The following is an 18,926-nucleotide window of genomic DNA, read 5'->3' on the forward strand; positions in this document are numbered from 1 at the left end:
GCCTTTGACACTATCCCCCATTCAGGTATCATAGAAAAACTCTCCCATCTGGGGATTAACCCATGCATTACTAGATGGATAGCCAGTTGGATCACTGACAGAATGCACACTGTCAAAGTTGGGGAGTACACCTCCATCAGTAGACCAGTTACCAGTATAGTACCACAAGGCTCTGTGCTGGGTGCTCTACTGTTTGGAAAGTATTTCTCTGACGTCCAGGTGAAAGTAGATGGCATTTGGCTTACCAAGTTTGCAGATGGCTATAAACAGGGTGCAATCCTGTAGAGTCACCCAACGATGTTAACATATTACAGAAAAGGCTGACATGGGCAAATGATTGGTGCCAAACTCAGACTGAAGCTTAACACAAACATTCATCTCATTGTCCACTTTGGCAAAGAAATAGCCCCTGTTAATTATGATCTACATAGCACCCCTCTAAGCTGAAAGTCAGTGGTGCAAGACTTGGGATCACAGGCTGATAGTAATCTAAACTTCAATCACGTGTCCATGGTGGTAAGAAAAACATTCTACATTGCACACCTCATAATTAAGGCCATCTCATCCAAGACCAGGGAGGTCATAGCTCCACTGTACTCTACCCTTATGAGACCACTAATTGAGTACAATGCTCCCTTCTGTACGTAACTCACCAGACACCTGCAGCAATTGGAGTGACCACAAAGGTTTCTGATCTAGATAATCCAGGGCCTACAAAGCATGACATACATGGAAATACTGAAAGTCCTGTCACTGTACTTAGTATCACACAGGCTGCTGAGAGGCAACCTGTGGATGGCCTACATAGCAGACTCTGACCATGCCCTAATGGAAATGCTGGACAGCTACAAATCAAATAGGATAAGAATAACTTGCTCCAGGGATCTCAACCTAGCCTGTGACATAAACCGAAGATGATATTTCCCATCAATAGCCGATCCTCTGGAATAGGCTCCCATTGCATGTGAATCAGAGCTCCTTGATAATCCTAATCAAGCGCAACCTTGACTACTGGATGTGTGACCGTAAAGTCACCCCAGAGGTAGGACATGTGCCCCTCCTGGACACGGGCAGTTGGTGCTGATCACAAAATTGCCCTGCTAACAATGGCCATCTAACAATGGTCAGTAAGGGTACTCAAGTTTTTACATGGCTAGGCTTGTAAAGGCCCTAGAGCTATTAGCCTAGTAACCTCCTATGAACCTATGCAGGCCTCCCAACATATTCTCTCCTACATTCACTGTTAATATCATCCACTATAAGTTGTTCTGCAGGCTTGTAAAAGTCAGACTTGTGCTATGGTGCTTGCATAAAGTACTGACCTCTGTAGTCTGTATACTTGGCTAGGTAGGGGTTGTTCTCACTGCAGTCAACTGGAGTGTGTACATGTTTGTGCACTTGCTTAACATTACAGAGAACCTTTTACACTAGCATTAGGGACACGGTTATTACCATATTCTTCTTACCTGACACTGCTGATGTCATCAGCTATATTTGATTTGTGGATGTGCACTATTCCCACCAGGGCAGTGCCAGACACTGGCCTGGAGGCCAGGCAGAAGTCACCTCATCCTATATGATACAGATTACAGTGACATGACTTTTCAGTCTATCCACATACATTATGGCATAGTTTGTAGACCCTGTGTTTTCTTGGTGAGAAGCCATTGTAATTTCTCCAGCTGCTGCATGCATCTGGTGAGGTACATGCAAAAGAGAGCATTATACTCCTGTTAGTGTTATGATGAGGTTTGAGTACAGTGCTGTAGTATAATCCTCAGATCTGAATATGATGGTATGACTTTTATAATGTGCACAATAGGGGCTTCAATACTAGTGTGGACACTTGGTGGTCAACGTTCTGATTGCTGTCTTCATGTATTCCAAGGTCTTGCATCACTGGGTTTTACCATAGCGGGAGTGTTGTCAATGCTGTAATTAGCAGGGACTTGCACTTTGCAGAAGGACAAAATAAAAACACATTTGCATTTATTTGTAGACTGTGTGGCTTTGTCACCAGTCATCTGTCTGTGTTAGCCCCTCCAGTAATATGTTATCATCATCGGTGGACTCAGTGATTGCACCCAGTATGCAAGAATCAGCAAATGTGGTAAGCTAAAGGCCATATACTTTAGCTTGAACTGTCAAGAAATAGACTCCAAACAGTAAAAGGCCAAGCACAGATCCCTGGGGTATGCCAGTGGTGACAGCTCTACTGGTAGAGATTGATTCCCCAACTTTCAAAGCATGCGTTCTGTCAGTGAGCCATTTGGTTACCTATCTAGTGATGTAAGGGTATATTCCTAGCTGGGAGAGTTTCTCAATGATACCTGCATGGGAGATTGTATCCAAACCCTAGGCCAGATCAAGACAGGCAGTATGCATTGTCTCACCTTCATCCAGGCCTATTACACAGAATCAATGGGTTGTGACAACATCAAAGGTCACCTATAGTGTGATTCAGCATGTACACCTTCCTGACATGGCTGCATACACACTTCCATACACCATCCACACAGACTATGTTTCTGTATAATGGTGTACATCAACATGCATCTATCTGAGTTGGGTTTGGACAGCACCAGATGCAAACATGTATAGACACATCCTGACTCTCCTCATCTGTGAGGTAGACCAACATGTCATCATGGACCTTTACTAAATGGATACTAGTAATATCCTGGCTGTATACATCAGACCTATGCGAGTAGTTAATGCTACATCATGTCTGTTACAACTGTTAGATGTCCTCAAAAAATCATCCAGTGCATGCATGATGACAGCCATACCTCTCAACTGTCCAGATTTTCACAGAATGTCCAGATTTCTGCTCTTATTTTTGGTGTGTTACTTATAAAATTTGTGATTTTTCTGGAAAATCAGTGGGATGATCTGAGGACTGAAGTCACCAAATACTGACATACATTTGAATTTCAGACTTCAAATCCTTCAGAAAATGTATGTTAACACAGACCCTGTTACTGTAGTAACTTTCTAAGTTTATAAGAACAATATTTAAAATCTGTCACTGCTGTTGGTCCTTTGTCCCCCCATTTTGTCAGGTTTTCTCCAGATTTCTTGTACTAAGAGGTTGAGAGGTATGATGACAACACTATCATCCTTTTGAACTTGACAAGCCGTATACATCTGACACAAATTCACATGGAGGTATTCACTCAACACTGCCAGATGTGGCCATAAACACCCATATCACCAAGTGAGGAGACTACTGTGTCACACACGTGGCATCTAATTATGTTGAAATGTGTGAAGTGACATATATTTCAGGTCCAGTGATCAGGTACATACATCAGGGCTAACTGCTAGGCACTTTCCTGTTCATTATTTAAGACACAGATGTCAAGAATGCCATACACATCCTGTGTCCACACAGCTGTCTGAAGGACTACAGATTGTGGGCAATCATTGACTCCAACTGTGATATTAGTATAATACAGACAGTATCAACACACACTTCCCCCTTTTGTGTAACACAACTACTGAGTATGTGAAGGACGTCCACATCAAAGGGCATAATATCTCCATAGTTCACAGCCTTCATTACACCAGTAACTGAGTACAATGCACCCTTCTTCATGTACCTCCCTACACATCTTTCAGTGATGTTTAATTGAAGTGCACCACCTTTGCCACAGTGACCTGTTGGCCATACCTATGTATTCTTTGTGGCATAAACATTACTGTCTGATGGTGTGGAACCCCCATCAAGTTGTTACACCTGATGCATGTGTGATACCTGTTCTGGTGATGCATACATTACATGCCTAGTTGTTTGACAACATCGATGGCAAGGGTAACATTCATGATAGTATGGACTGTGCCATATATATATATATATATATATATTTATATGCCATGCACACTAGTCAACTAGCCTGTATTGATCATAATATCACATACAGGTATAGCAGTGTCCCTACTAACATTTTCAGCAGATATTACAGTGTCAGGACAATGTGCATGATTACCCTCATAGAGTGTGGATATGTCAAAATAGTTGTTCAAGTGTGTTTGTGCAGAACCATCTCTGATCACTCTAAATCACATATGTTACGTCAGAGACAAGGGATTACTGGTGGTATTATTCTGATATTGTCCATGATTGTGTCTGCTTCTTTTACTGTTGTCCATGACCCTTTACCTGTGTCCCACTTGCTGGAGACCACTGCTGAGATTACAATTATATTTAGGCAAATCAGTTTGCACAGCTTCACAATGTGCACCCAACCCCAGCTGTATATAACATCCCTGATAGATGTCCTCTGCATTGTTCATGTAAGGATGCTTATCTCTCACAGACATCTTCCCCATTGTTATGTCACCTTGTGTGACAGTCACATAATACACATTTTCACTGTGCAATCAGTATTGTACCATACTGATATGTGATTGGTGTTTCTGCTACAACAGTCTTCCATTAACATGCCCTCATCTGCAGTACATTAGATTATTTCACCTGTCCTGTTTCCCTGTGTTCATTCCTGCAGTTCATATGTGTGTCTCTATTCAGTACACACACTTCCCCTGAGTGTTTATTTTACATGGCAGTCCATGTACCCTTACAGATTTATACAACTTTGGTACAAAAATCCTGGAATGGGATTTCACAATACTCTACTCTTCACTGTGTACACTGTCCCATACTGTGTTTGGACCATATAAATAATTACCATACATCTCAGCTGTCCAGATTTTCACAGCATGTCCAGATTTTTGCCTTGTATGCGGTGGTGGTGCTGTGGTAGCATTGTCGCCTCACAGCAAGACGTTGTCCTGTTCGATTCTCAGCTAGAGCGTCTTCTGTGTGGACACATGCGTGAATGGGCGTACCTTCATTGAAGGTTGTGAGTCGGGGCTGGCAACTCGGCATGTAAAAATCTACTGCTAATCATTAGCGGACCGGAGTTCCGCTGTGGCGACCCCTAACCGGGAAAAGCCGAAAGATGCAACATCTTTTGGCCTGTTTCTTATAAAATATGTGGTTTTCTGCCATATCACTGGGATGATCTCAGTACTGAAGTCGCTAAATAATTACATACATTTGGGTTTCAGTCTTCAAATCCTTCAGAAAATATATCTTAACACAAACCTTGTCATTCTAGCACATTTCTGAGTTTAATAAAAATATACCAATGATAGTGAGCAGATCAGAAAGATAGTGTCTAAACATTGTGAGTTTAAAAGAGCAAATATGTAAACACTTTTCCTATTTCTGGGTCATTGTCTTACACTAAGAGGTCGACAGCTATGATAACTATATGTTAAGACTAGATTTGTTCTTTCTCAATACCAGGATAAACTATATCCATAAATGTGGACAAATACCTATTCATACCTTACATCTCCTTACTCTCACTGGGTCCACAACTCTCTTTGTGAAGAAGTACTTTTGGAGGAATAGGGAGTAGTTGGCCTGTACAATATGCTGCTCTGCCATCTCCTCCTCAAGTCTTTCTTGTTCTGAATGACCCCTTCACATCTCCTTTACACAATCTTGGGCATCTATATAATATCCCCTGTATGTTTCCTGTCCTCTACTGAAAAGATTTGTGTTGTTCTAGCCTCTGGTCATACCCTTTCTCCTCCATCCTATTCCACTTCTGTTGGTCTGTGGAACTCCTTCCAGCAGCCTGATGTCCTCCTCCTTGTATAACCTACAGTTCTACATGATGTACTTAATGTTCAGCCTCACCAGCTATGTAGAATGGGCAGGAGTCTAGCCGATTCAAGATACACCCCAACATTCTGTGGACTGCTGCCCACCACCCTCTGACGTTGCTTTAGGTGAACTAGTCTAGGCATGATCAGCTCTACCAGATGTATGTTCTGCTCTGTTTTCCTCAGATCCCTTTTATGCTCTGTTGTCATGAAATGCACTCCTCAGCTGATATTTTACATCAGAGTTGTGGTTTTTTGGCACAGTATTTTGTGTCTACACTGAACTAGACTTTTTCTGCCCATTTAGTCAGCTTTTCCAGATCTTTTCTTTGACTGCTTCACAACTTTGTACTGATGAAACCAATCCAGTTCTCTTTTGCCTCAGATATATTTGAATTAACACATTGAAGATTACTGGACCCAGGACTGACCCTGGGATACTCTAGTCAGTTTCCTTATTCTTTAGATTGCCTATTTCAAAACAAACTTGTCCTACCATTTAGCCTTTTTGCAATCTAGTTCCTTACTCATTTTTTCAAGCTGTTACTTGTGTGGAACTGAAACAAAGGCCTGGTGAAGTTAATTTAGATTACATCTTCTCACACACTGTGAAGCTATTTTTTAACCCATTCATAGAGCTGCAGCCAGTTTATCTGACCGTTTTTTCTAGCCATGGAACTGTTGGTTGTTTTCCAGAAAATTATTGTCCTCAACAAATACAAACAGCCTTCTTCTCAGGATTCTGTCCATTCCACTGCTAAGCTAAAAGGCTGCTTGTTCCCCTGAACTTTCCTACCCCCATTGTATAAGGAAGGGTATCGGAGATGTCTTCTGGTCCTCAGCACTTCTGCACTGGTCGATAATCTTTTGATAACCTCCACACCTGGATCGGTCAACACATTGGCCATATTTTTGAGAATCCTGAGAGGGTAGTAAGACATATGTGAAACACTGGATTAAAATATTTCGGTGGTGGTAAGTGTGTGAACAGGAGTAAGAGTGAATACTTTGTTCGAGTGAAGGTAAGTAGTGCAAAAATATGGCGTGTGTCTGTCTGTGTGTCTGTCTGTGTGTTAGAATAATGGCCAGGAAAGGGAATAGAGTTAGTGGGTTGTATGTGTAGTTTGTGAATGAAGGTTTTTTGAGTGAGGGAGAGCGTTTGCAGGTCAGGGTTGGAATAATGGCTAGAAAAGGGGAAAGATTTAGTGGGTTGTATGCATTGTTTGAGTGTATGTGAGTTTTTGTGGGTTAGGGTTAGATTAAGGGTTAAGCTGTTTTTTGTGTGAGACTGTGTATATGTGGTGTATCTATAAATGTCTTGTTAGGGGAGAGGGTTTTGATAAGGTAATGTGTAGGCCTGGGGTTGGGGGCAACAGGGTTAGAGTTAGCACACACAAGTAAGGATAGACAAGGGGGTAAGGTAATGTGTTGGGGGTGAAGTTGCCTTGTCTATCCTTACTCTACAACTTCTCCTGTCTGTACTCTTTTAGCAACATCTGTCCTTGTCCTGTGTTCATCTGCCCTCTTTTTTGCCACCCCATGCTGTGTAGTAATTAATTGTTGTCCCAGTCACTGTTTTACTATCTCTCTGCTTAAAAGCTGGGAAGTTCTCTCTCTCTAGTACCCACATTCTTCCATGAAGCTCCTCCACTCTACTTTTAATTCTATATCTTATGTCATCCCACAGCTCCCTGAGGTAAACCGTTGCCCCATATGATTAGCGGTTAACCCTGCACTTACCCACTCTTCTTGCCGAGCCTGACCTCTCCCTTTCTTATGGTCTCACTCCTGCTGCTGGTTTTAACAATGCTAGGGGTAGTTAATGGCAAATTTTAAAGTAAAGTCAAGAGTCCAAGTTTAGCATAAATCAGGCATACATGTGTAGGCCAAAATTAAGACCGCATGACTCAAGAAATACTACATTGTGATATGAATGTCAGATAGTTGTAGTTCTGAGGGCTTAACCCAAGTAGAGCCTCGGACAAGGTAGAAATATTCCCAGATATCACATCCCTGGTTACAACACACACACAAAGAATATGCCCAGGTTTGGACTGTTTTATGTATTAAATAAACACACCAATGAATGAAGGTGAACGGCCGAGGTACCGGATGTTATAGTCTGAAAATAAAGGCTTTTTGATCACTGAACATTTGTTGTTGTGTTTATTAATTTTGTTTCTGTTTTATGTATTCCCAAATAAAAGTATATCAATATGAAACAGCTTGTTTAAACCTGTCAGGGCAAAGAGGAGAAATATACCTAATTAATATTTCCTCAACAGTGTTGGAATAAATTAGTAAAGCATACCATTCTGAAGTCATCTGCTTCTACCTGCCTAGTCAAGAAACAATATAGTTAAGTAATATTTTCTCAGCAGTATTTTATAAAGGCGTACTGTTATGAAATAATGTGCTTAGACTTGCCTCCACTTCACTCTCAGTGAGTATGCACACCAAAAAGAGCAGGCAAATCAATCTGGTCTGGAGCCGTTCAGCTAGTAGTAATACATTCTTAATTCCATTATGTGGCACAGGGATTGCAGTTTAATCAACAGGTGCAGGGAGGCTTTGCAAGAAAAGATGTATTTTTATTTTTCTGTTTTCGATATGTTCAATTTTGAACAGTATCTGTTCAATGATTAGAGGTTCAAATTTATGACACAGGTTCGATTCCCTCATCACTACTGTGTGACCTTGAGCAAGTTACCTAACCAGTTATTGCTACTGGGTCACCCCTGCAAAGGGACTGTGTGTGTGTGTCCAGTGGGCCTCTCTCGTTAACAAGTGGTATTGCGTGTGTATGTGTGTGCGCGCGTGCACATATTATAGACTTTCCTTATTGTAGTTGTTAAGGCATATAAGAATGAAGCTTGTTTTTGGCATCCTGAAAGTAGGAAGCCATTTTACATTTCTTTATATATCAGCTGCAGTAGAGTGAATTTATAATGTTCATCTCACTGCAAAAAAACAAAAATGGACTAAATTCTTTAAAGGAAAGATAGTCATGAAATTAAGAAAACATACTAATGCACAGAATCAGATGTGAATTGAAACAATTAAAAACTAACTGTGCAAATCCGTGCCAAGTCTTCATAACTGATGATTAGGTTTTGCTCATAGAATTAGAGCATATTGTCTGAACAGATGCACTAGTTAAGTTTTTCATGCTAAACTTAAGTGGTAATCAACATTTATTTATTTTCTGGGTTTTGGTCCAAATGAACAATACAACAAAATCATGTTTTATAAATAATACTTCTCTTAATATTTAAATAGCTTAAATTGCTACTTACATGTAAATCAAGTGCTGGTGTTTTATGTGATCAGAGTTATTGTATATGTTTGCTAATGTTTTTTAAGAAAGTAATTTCCTTTGTACATGAATAGGGCATGTCATTTGTAACTGATTTACTTTGTGTAAAGAAACAATCGAATGCATCTGTCAAATTGGTGCAGTTGCATCAGATTCTGATCCCTTTTTGCTCTTTAGTATATACTTTCTCTGGTAATACCCCACATCATCAGCAGGAGGGGCTGTACTTTAATATTTTATTTATTTAACATTTGTTTATTGGGAAAGTCCAACTTGGAACAAAGGAAATTTTCAGCAGAAGCCCGGGGAGACAGATGCATGTCTTTGTAACGTGGGAGGAAACCGGAGCACCCGGAGGAAACTCACATGAATGCAGGGAGGACATGCAGACTCTGCACAGAAGGCACTTTAGCTGAGAATCGAACCAGAGAACCTCTTGCTGTCAGGCGATAATGCTACTGCTGCACCACTGTGCTGTCCTAGTTCATGAGGTCATAGTATGTCTATATATAAAAAAAAAAAAAAAAAAAAACTTTTCAGAAAACTTAAAAATGGCATATCTCCCTTTAACTTAGTGACCAGTTGACAAAACACCATCTAGCACAATCCTTTAAACAGAAATCCCATCTCCCATCACACTCAGCAACTCTGCCCACCTCTAAGCCATGGCCAGGTGCCATATGACGGGATAAACCTCACTCAATTATTCACAGTCAGCATTTGGCCATGGAAATGAGTACAGACCTGTGGTAATGTGAATTTTTCCACACTACACTGACATGGATTATGCCATTCCATCAACAGAAGACAGTTTCATATTAACCAAGCACATAGTGTTGTTGTTTCCTGTTCCTGTATGGAACAATTTGTAACCATATAGAACTGTGTGTTCTAAAAAGGCATCCTATTTGCATTTTGAAAATGATGGATATTAAGTATTATGTGAGAAGGAAAACGTCAGGTGAGAAGAATTTAGAATGACATATAATGTTAAAACTGGAGTGGAATTTTTTTGGAATTTTCCCTTTTTAAACCTTTATTAGTACAACCCTACATCATGAAAAGCTTTGTAAGTATGAGTGCAGGTAGACCTCAACTCAGAGACCAGCAGTTAATAACAGGACTGTTGTGTTGGTTAAACTGTTGAATCCTTTCTGGTCAAGGACTATGTTCTGCAGGATTGTCACTTTACTTTGTACAGTAGACATGCTCATACAAAGCTTGCTGCAGGCCTCAAAATGTTTTGTGGAACATCAAGACCACTCAACCTCATATGGAGATGTAAGGGGGGATCCTAGCAGATAGTGTGAAAACATTTTAAATTTTTTTTTTTTTTACTGCAGCTTTCCTTTTTCTTATTTTTTAACTAGTTTCCACTGTCATTTTTTTTCTTATATCTAGTGAAACCATGTCCTGACAATATGATTTGTATGAAGAGATAGCCTGGGTGAAACTGTATGGCTAATATTTGTGGTCTTCTGAATTAAAGCTCAGTACCCAAAAAACTCACACGGAGCTTCTGTCTGTACTCGCTACCTTCAAAGTTTAAATGTTGGGGATCACTTATTTGAGAGGAAGGCAGGAATGGGATGGATTATGTTGGAGTAATTCCTAGCAATGGAAATAGTTTTTTGGGACTTGAAATGTGACCTCAATGCTGTAGAAGATGCTATAGCTTCTTCAGGAGGTGGAGAAGCACCAGCTGCATATAGCTGATCTTACCTCCACACAAAACATCGGTTCTAGAACCAGACTTCTCGTTTGGGAGAGGATAGCTTTCCTGCTATGAACTTTGCCCCTTGTGAGAGGGTCGGTGCAGGTGAATGGAAACTCACAAGTCCCCAGCTAGTTGTTACATAGCTGGAGTTTCTGCTGTTAGTTAAGAGAATCACCTCAATGTGACTCCTCATTGCAGAAAGAGAAACTGTTAGCTCATATGAAACTAATAGCTATTCTGAGTATTTCTCCTGAGGTTGTGTTTTATGCTAAGGTCAGGAGTTAAGCTTTGCTGAGAATTTGGGTCAGATGGATGGAGAGGAAGCTGGACAGATCTAGGAAACTGAGAAGTATAGCAAGGGCATCCTGGAATGACAAGCACATGCATTTGTGTGGGACAAATTCCACTGCTCTTTCCAAAAGAGCTTTTGTCATATATGGGGAGTCAGGGACGAAACCCAAATGAAGCCTCTTAAGGCCTCAGTTGAGGTACTGGCAAGGAGAATGGGGTTGAAGAGTAGATGGTGCTTTTCATAACAGGAATACAAAGGACCCACTGGTGGACACTAACAATGAAAGAAGCTAAAACTGTCAAATTAAAGAAAACGACTTTTAATGCAATGCTAATAAGATGGAGCTATTTAAATTTGAGTGACTTGTACCAACAGGCCAGGAAAGCCAAAAACGTTGGTGTTAGAAGAGTTTGACGACAGCTCGTGTAATTATTTTTGGGTGTTCTCAGAGGTTCTGGTGAACCATCCAGTGGAACAAGAGTAGGGGTGGGAGTAGACTGGGACATTGCCCAGGCTCTTAGCAGGAGTGGAAAATGCTGATCTTGACTAGTGCCATTACGGAGAAGTGGTAGGAACACTTTGAGGGTCTTGAACTCAGTAAATATGTCTTCTCTTCAGGAGGGAGAATACCAAAAGCAACTGGTAGCACTGGGTCTATTTCTGAAGATGAGGTCACTACAACAGTTAAACTGTTCCTACCTGGAAAGAAAGCCGAAATAGATGATATCTGACTAGAAGATTCTGGATATTGTTGTGGTGTATTGGTTACCATGCATTTCGATATCTGACTAGAAGATGCTGGATATTGTTGTGGTGTATTGGTTACCATGCATTTCGATATCTGACTAGAAGATGCTGGATATTGTTGTGGTGTACTGGTTACCATGCATTTTGATATCTGACTAGAAGATGCTGGATATTGTGGTGTATTGGTTACCATGCATTTCGATATCTGACTAGAAGATGCTGGATATTGTTGTGGTGTATTGGTTACCATGCATTTCTACTGTTGCATGGAAATGAGGACTGTACCTCTGGACTGTAAACTGGGAGGTAGTCCACCATTTCAAAAATGGAGACAGAAGACTCCAGTTACAGAGCAGTCATATTGCTCAATCTCCTAGAGAAAGCGTACACCATGATCCTGGAAAGGAAACCCCATACTATAGTGGAAATTTAGATTTAAATGGAGCAGTGTAGATTCCCTTCTGACAAGGAGCAGTGGATCAACTGTCCTTTGGAGATTTCCAGTGTGGTTTACATGTGTTTTGTGACCCTGGAGAAAGCAAAACATTCTGTGTCCCAGAATGTCTTTTGATAGGTGCTGTAATAGGTGTAGTACCAGATGTCAGAAGTAATTTGGTCAACACAGGATAGATTGAATAAATTTAATGTAATCCCATGTAGTCGACTGCTACATTCTGCAAGAAAATGACTTCCACCACATAGGAGCCATGATGCTGCCCATTTATTGTTCATTGTTTTGTGATTTGGTAAAACAGACTCCGTGTTTTGCATTCAGTATTTGTGCCATATGAGATTTACAAATATAATTGTTGTAACGGTATGGGGATCTCAGAGCTGTTGGTGTCAGTGCTGTGTGCCATTCAATCTTTGCATTTGCAGCGCACTGTGGTGTCCCCATTCTTGGTGTTAAGTCATATACGTGCAAGGTCAGCATATGAATGTGCTGGTTTCTTGTTGCTTGTTTTACTCATGAATGTTACGGACAGGATATCAAGGTACAATTTCAGTCCTGTGGCCTCTACAGAGCACTTCTGGTAGAGAATTTTCTGTTTATAGTGGACTACTGCATCAGTTTTATCTGAATGGTGAGGTGGGTGAGTGGCACTAGTGTATTGTACCTAGGGGGAATCACTCTGATTAGGTTGAACAGGGCACTGTCCCATGGTATTTGAGTTATCTCTGAAAAACCCCCATCAGTAATGTCATTGAAGTGTTTTCCTCCATTAGTCTGTCTACCTAGGATGAATAACCAGATTTATTGTTTGGGCTAGAGCTAATAACTTTTCAATCAGCAAATTCAACTTTACTATGTTATGATTCACTTATAATAACTGTCGTACTTTACTGTTTTTTTAGCTCTGTTTACATATTTACAGTATTGTATTTGACAGTCATTGACCCAAGTCATAGGAAGAAAAAAGTTTCTACCTAGCTAGCACATAAATAAATAAGATCATCTATTACAATGGGTTGTATTTTTAATAATTGTACCCTTTTTAAACTCACTTAAATTGTCACTGTCTGATAATCTCTAAGTGTTTGGCATGCTTTTCCATTTTGTAGGGAGTTTCAGTGGGTCACACACATACCTATGAGTGGAGTTTTGGATGATAGCACCATTCATCAGATGTCTCTGCCAAGATGTGGGGTGAAAGATACTAAAACCCACAGTGCCTGGGCAAAACGAGTCAATGCCATCTTCTTAGGGAAAGGTTTTGGATCCAGACGTAGGAAACGCTTTTCACCACAAGGTATGCAATGCTTTGTCATTAAATTCTTGCACTTTCAGGTTAATTCTTAGGTAGAATTAAACAGTTCAAAATATGGGCAATATATACTGTACCAGAAAATAGGAGTCAAGACTTGTGGTGATATATCCAGAAGATTTTAAGGGAGAAATATGAAAATTAACATCAATAGAGTTGAAATGGTTTCTGCTAATTTTATATTATCGAGTATTGCAGCTGATATTTGTATTGCAATGGAAGAAATGTCATTATTTACATAAGCTGTCTGTTATCCTTCCTCCCTCTGTTTTGAAGGTTGTTTCTCCTGCACAAATCTGTCTCTTTCTCACTCCTGTAAAGCAGCCCACCTACTTTCAAATTTTTTTTTCTTAGTCTGCGATCGTCTTTTGATAAAAGTGGATAAATATTATAAATCTTTACTTATTATATATATATCAAATTTATATCACCAGACAGCATTCCATAGTGGTTTTTAGTAGTATTGGATAGATTAGGACTCTAACATCGTATCTGTGAAAGCTATAACTTCAGCATTTTATGCTTCATTGGTAGTAAAATTGAGGTTTATTTTTTACACGTTTTTATGCAAAATGAGCAGTTAAAACTAAGTATAAATATTTAAATGCATATAAATTTTGGTTTCACTTTTTGAAAGTTTTTGTTGATTAAATGGGGAAAAAAAGATGAACAGAGTAAAGAAAAGAGACATTAGGACTGTGAAGCTGTATGAAAAATCTTTTCCTAAAGGAAGTAGGCTTGCTTAGAAATAGAAAAAACTCCAATATTATCTTAAAGAAAAAAAAGAACTGTTTTAAGGTAGCTATCACTATATGTGAAAGTATAAAAAGTAAGGTTAAAGGCTTTATATGCTGAAGCTTGCCAGGGCAGCATTTAAGAGTATCGGTTTACTTTTGGATGTAGCAGAATGAGGCTGAAGCTCAGATCCGGTTTTAAGTAACATGAAGTACAAAGAGCATTGTATAACATGTGATGGAAACAATGTTCATTCTGAGATCACTAATTTAAGCATATTGTGGCATATGTGAAAAACTATGTCCCCCAGTGCTACATGGACTTCACTGCATAAGTTTTGTCATGGGGGATGAACAGTGTTTTATGGATGTGAATACTGTGTTAAGAATTTCTTACTGTTGACGTGTGTTGGCGCCTGGAGATTGCTGTGCTGCAGATAAGGAGCTCTGCTTTTGAGTACTGGGCTGGGGTGTACCCTGTCTGTGGTTTCCATTAGTTGGTAGCTGGGGATGTACTACACACTTCTATTGTTAGAGCTTTTGTTCTGTAGAGATTATTTATCTGTGGTCTTTCATGAGGTTCTGCCTTGGTTTTGTAGCTTGTGGGAGAGCATTTGTGGTTTGTGGCTTTTCTGTAAACAACAGACTATTGCACCACTTTCAGTTGGGTAAGGAGGTAGAGAATTGACACCTGTGCACGATGCCTGGGATGTGCAATGCAGTGCCTCAGATGGGTCACATCTAAGCCCCCCAGAATACTTGTTTGGTGGTAATACATCTTATGTGTATGCTGTGTCTGGTCATTATTGTTCATTTTTGTAGGCTGGTTTTGCATCTTCCCCTTTTGTGACACCTTTTACTGTGGATTTGGACACTTATGCGCCAGACATTCTTTGCTTGTGGACTACGTGTTCGTTGCCACAGGCTGTGCATTGCTCACAGCAATGCCTGCCACTGGCTAGCTGTCTTGGGCACTGCAGATGCAATTTCCTAGTTAGAAGACTTTTTAAAAAATGTTCCTAATTTTGCAAGACCAACAAGCTGGTCCTCTGCAAACCACCTGATGATCACTATTAGGGAAATAAAAGAGCCAGTTGAGCTACCCAAGAAGGAATAAATGAGCTATAGAGCTTGTGTCTAGCCTAGGAATGCCCCCCATGGAATAAATAGGTGGATTGGGTACATGTAGAAGGGCCAGTAAGGATGGTCCTGTGAAGGAAAAAGATTTGCTAGTGCATTTTGGCTAGGATGTCATTCTGAGTGGAATGCATTGCACAATGTCCCATAGAAATAATGTGTCAGCCTTCTGGGGTTGCTTTTACATTAGCTTTCACTTTGTGTGGAAGGTGTTTTCTGATCTTTGTCATTAATTTAGCAGGCTGCTTTTATGTATTCCTCTTTTGTGCCATCTTACTGAGTGTTTTGGAATCTGCTAGGCTGATCATAGATCACCAAGTCCAAGATTGCCATTTTTCCAAATATTCCCTTTTCTCCAAGGTACTGTGGTCTCAGTGTTGGTGTGTGCATGCATGCGTATATGTCCATGCGTGTGTGTACAGTATGCGTGTGTGTGTGTGTATCTATATATATATATATATATATATATATATATATATATATATATATATATATATATAGGGAGAGAGAGAGCAGTGATGTTCAACATGTTCTGTGTCTTCCTGTGTTTTGTGACATTTTCTTAATTTGGGGCTTGCACTTACGAGATTTGGAATTATAACAGAGAGTCATCGAAAAGCCTTTGCTTGAGGTCAGTTACATTGCTGTCCATTCCTTCTGCTCAGCTGCAGGTCTAGCTTTCGTGAGTGCCTCATATTCACTGCACTTCATATTTGGAGCTTAAATGCATTTTTCAGTCTCATCTTTTTGATGAGGTTTCATTCCCAGCCACTCTCCTCACCTGTCGAAGCTGTACTACTTTATATTCTTAGTTGTGCCACTCTTCTTACTTGAACAGCCAGTCAGATACTGTGGTGTAACAGCCAGTCATAAAATGCCATGCCTTAATTGTTTCTCATAGATAGTGTAAATATTAACATGCATTATGACTCTGACTACTATGTGCGTTACAGCATATACTGAGAAATGTCAGCCTTCAAATCATGGAATGCTGTTGTAACAAATTAATTTTCAAATTCCATCTATACCACTTGCCAAGAATCCTTTAGGCAATTTATTTATTTTATTTGTGTGATTGTGATTTCAGTTGTGATGCTTAGTTGATGATAATTTGGTTTGGGGTGACTACTGTTTTACATGTAAGGAAATATGCATTGTTCTGAAGTTAAACCTGTTACTGGCTTGCTATCACTGTTTGTTGTGATTGGCTGCCTGGTTGTTTTCTTTTGTTTATCTTGCACTGCATTACGCAACTCTGCATTTGGTTGTGCTGATGAACACACCTGTGCTCCACATCACTGGATATGACTGCAGCTCTGACCCCTAAACCCTCAGGGAAGTGACTTCATTGTATTTGTTAGCTGCATTTGAAAAAAGTCTGTTTATGATTTAAACTGGGTGTCTTGCTAGTGAGGGCTTTATTTGCTTATGGCAATTGCTTTTGTACTTATGAGAGAAGGCAAATGAGCACTGTTCTTGTTCCATTACTAGATTTGAAATTGACTTGCTAGCATTATTTATTTTTACTGGATGCCTGCTTATTTTCTATTGTTTTGTCTTGTATTATGTTGCACAACTCTGTGCTGTAGTTGTGCTCAGGTGCTGCACACTGTGTTGTGCAGAGAACCTCACTATGCATTAGTCAGTGAGCGCTTGCTGCTCAGTTGTATTGCACTACATTACTAGACTTTCGTGGTGTCAGCGAACGCTTGCTGCTACATCACTAGACTTTCGTGGTGTCAGCGAACGCTTGCTGCTACCTTACTAGCCTTTTGTGGTGTCAGCGAACGCTTGCTGCTACATTACTAGAATTTTGCGGTGTCATTGAATGCTTGCTGCTACATTACTAGAATTTTGCGGTGTCAGTGAATGCTTGCTGCTACATCACTAGACTTTTGTTGAGTCAGCGAACACTTGCTGCTGCATCACTAGACTTTCGTGGTGTCAGTGAACACTTGCTGCTACATTACTAGACTTTTGTGGTGCTATCCATGTTACCTGATTTGTTTGCGCCACACAATAGTACTTGCTAATCTTGTGGAGCCTAAGCCTGTAATTAACAAAAACTGACTGGAAAGTCTCAACTCTGGTGGTAAAGCTCAATCAGCACTAGAAAAAAATACCACTGGGAAAAAAGAAAATTACAGCATGAAATAATTTAATAAATGTTAATTACTTTCGACCACAATGGTCTTCTTCAGAACATTACAATTAATGAAACAAGATAATTAAATACTGTTCTGTCAAACACCCCCAATCACATAATCTAATAATTAATCATGTCTTAAAAACACCTCGTAAAAAATCCAAACAATATAAAATACAAAGAATAAGTGCAATAAATTCCATTTACATTTACTACTGTGCTGATTTCTGTTAAGAACAAGCTTATAATTTACAGTATTAAGTCCAGGGGTTCACAATACTCATAAAATAAAATTTGCCATTTCAATTCTCTGTATTCAAGCTCACCTTCCCTGTTACCATTAAAATTGCTAGGGACATGGTCAATAACACAAAAACAAATTTAACCTATGGGCATAACTTTCTTACCATATTGTATTGACAACATTAAACCTGATTATCCAACTCTCTCTGTACTGGAGTGCACATATTGTGTTCAGAACATTAAAAGTGTTTGGCCATTTGTTTCTATTTGGTGACCTTTCCTCATTAAACCTTAAATCACTCATATATCTTGCACTAGGAGCCAAAAGCTTAGTGATTACTCAAGCTACTGTATCTTAGCTAATTATACCAACTACCTCCACTGGTCACTAGACACCATGGGACTACAGCTTGCCTGTACTCTTTCTGTTGTCGGCCTCCTTGCACTCTATGCGTGAATTGCGTTATGCTCACTGACAACTCCTCATTGTTATCAGACAGAGAAAACACAAGGGAGAGTTGTAGAGAAATACTGAAACTGGAGACAAAGCTTTCATGTCCTTCATCTACCTTGGTTGTCTGTACTCCCTACACATTCGCACCACCAGCTCACACCAAAATTGCTTATGCTGTGGTGCTAAGAAAATACAATGTAAAGTTTCCTATGCAAAGAACATAGTGCTGTGCCTGGAGCTCAGCAGCGGAATCGGACTTCATCCATCAGTCACTTCTGATACTACAACAAGTATAGGTCACTAATGTGGTCCACAGAAACCCCTAAGGCAGCTAGTGTCTACCGATGCACATAACATCATTTTCATAGGTGACTCAAAAGTTAGACATACCGATTCTCTCTGTTCACCAAGCTGAGGAAAAATCGAGTAACAGTTGTCTCTCAGGCACCACAGTTTGTGATGACACTAATGCACATTGATGATCTAGCTTGGAAGATATGAAGAGGGACATTGACAGACTATTTTCATATGTATCAGAGGCTAGAAAGCAGCTAGCCTTTATCAGTATCCTACCATCACTACAAAATTATGCCACAATATATGCATAAAATAAATGAATTCAACAACTCTTTCAGTAATTAGTGTCATTATATGGTGTCTAATGTGTTCAGTGTGGAGGGAGATGGTGGGCAGTC

General features: G+C 39.9%; 1 protein-coding gene across 1 annotated transcript in view; it reads left to right on the forward strand.

Annotated features, from left to right (window-relative positions):
- MMP28 (matrix metallopeptidase 28) overlaps window positions 1–18,926 on the forward strand; it is a 936,400-nt gene that overhangs the window by 430,622 nt on the left and 486,852 nt on the right. The window contains exon 3 of the mRNA XM_044063270.1: window positions 13,315–13,502. Coding sequence (XP_043919205.1) covers window positions 13,315–13,502 — 188 coding nt within the window. The remainder of the gene's footprint in view (window positions 1–13,314; window positions 13,503–18,926) is intronic.

The sequence above is a fragment of the Protopterus annectens genome, chromosome 2.part1, assembly GCF_019279795.1.
Source record: "Protopterus annectens isolate FY-2018-M chromosome 2.part1, PAN1.0, whole genome shotgun sequence".
Taxonomy (NCBI): Eukaryota; Metazoa; Chordata; order Ceratodontiformes; family Protopteridae; genus Protopterus; species Protopterus annectens.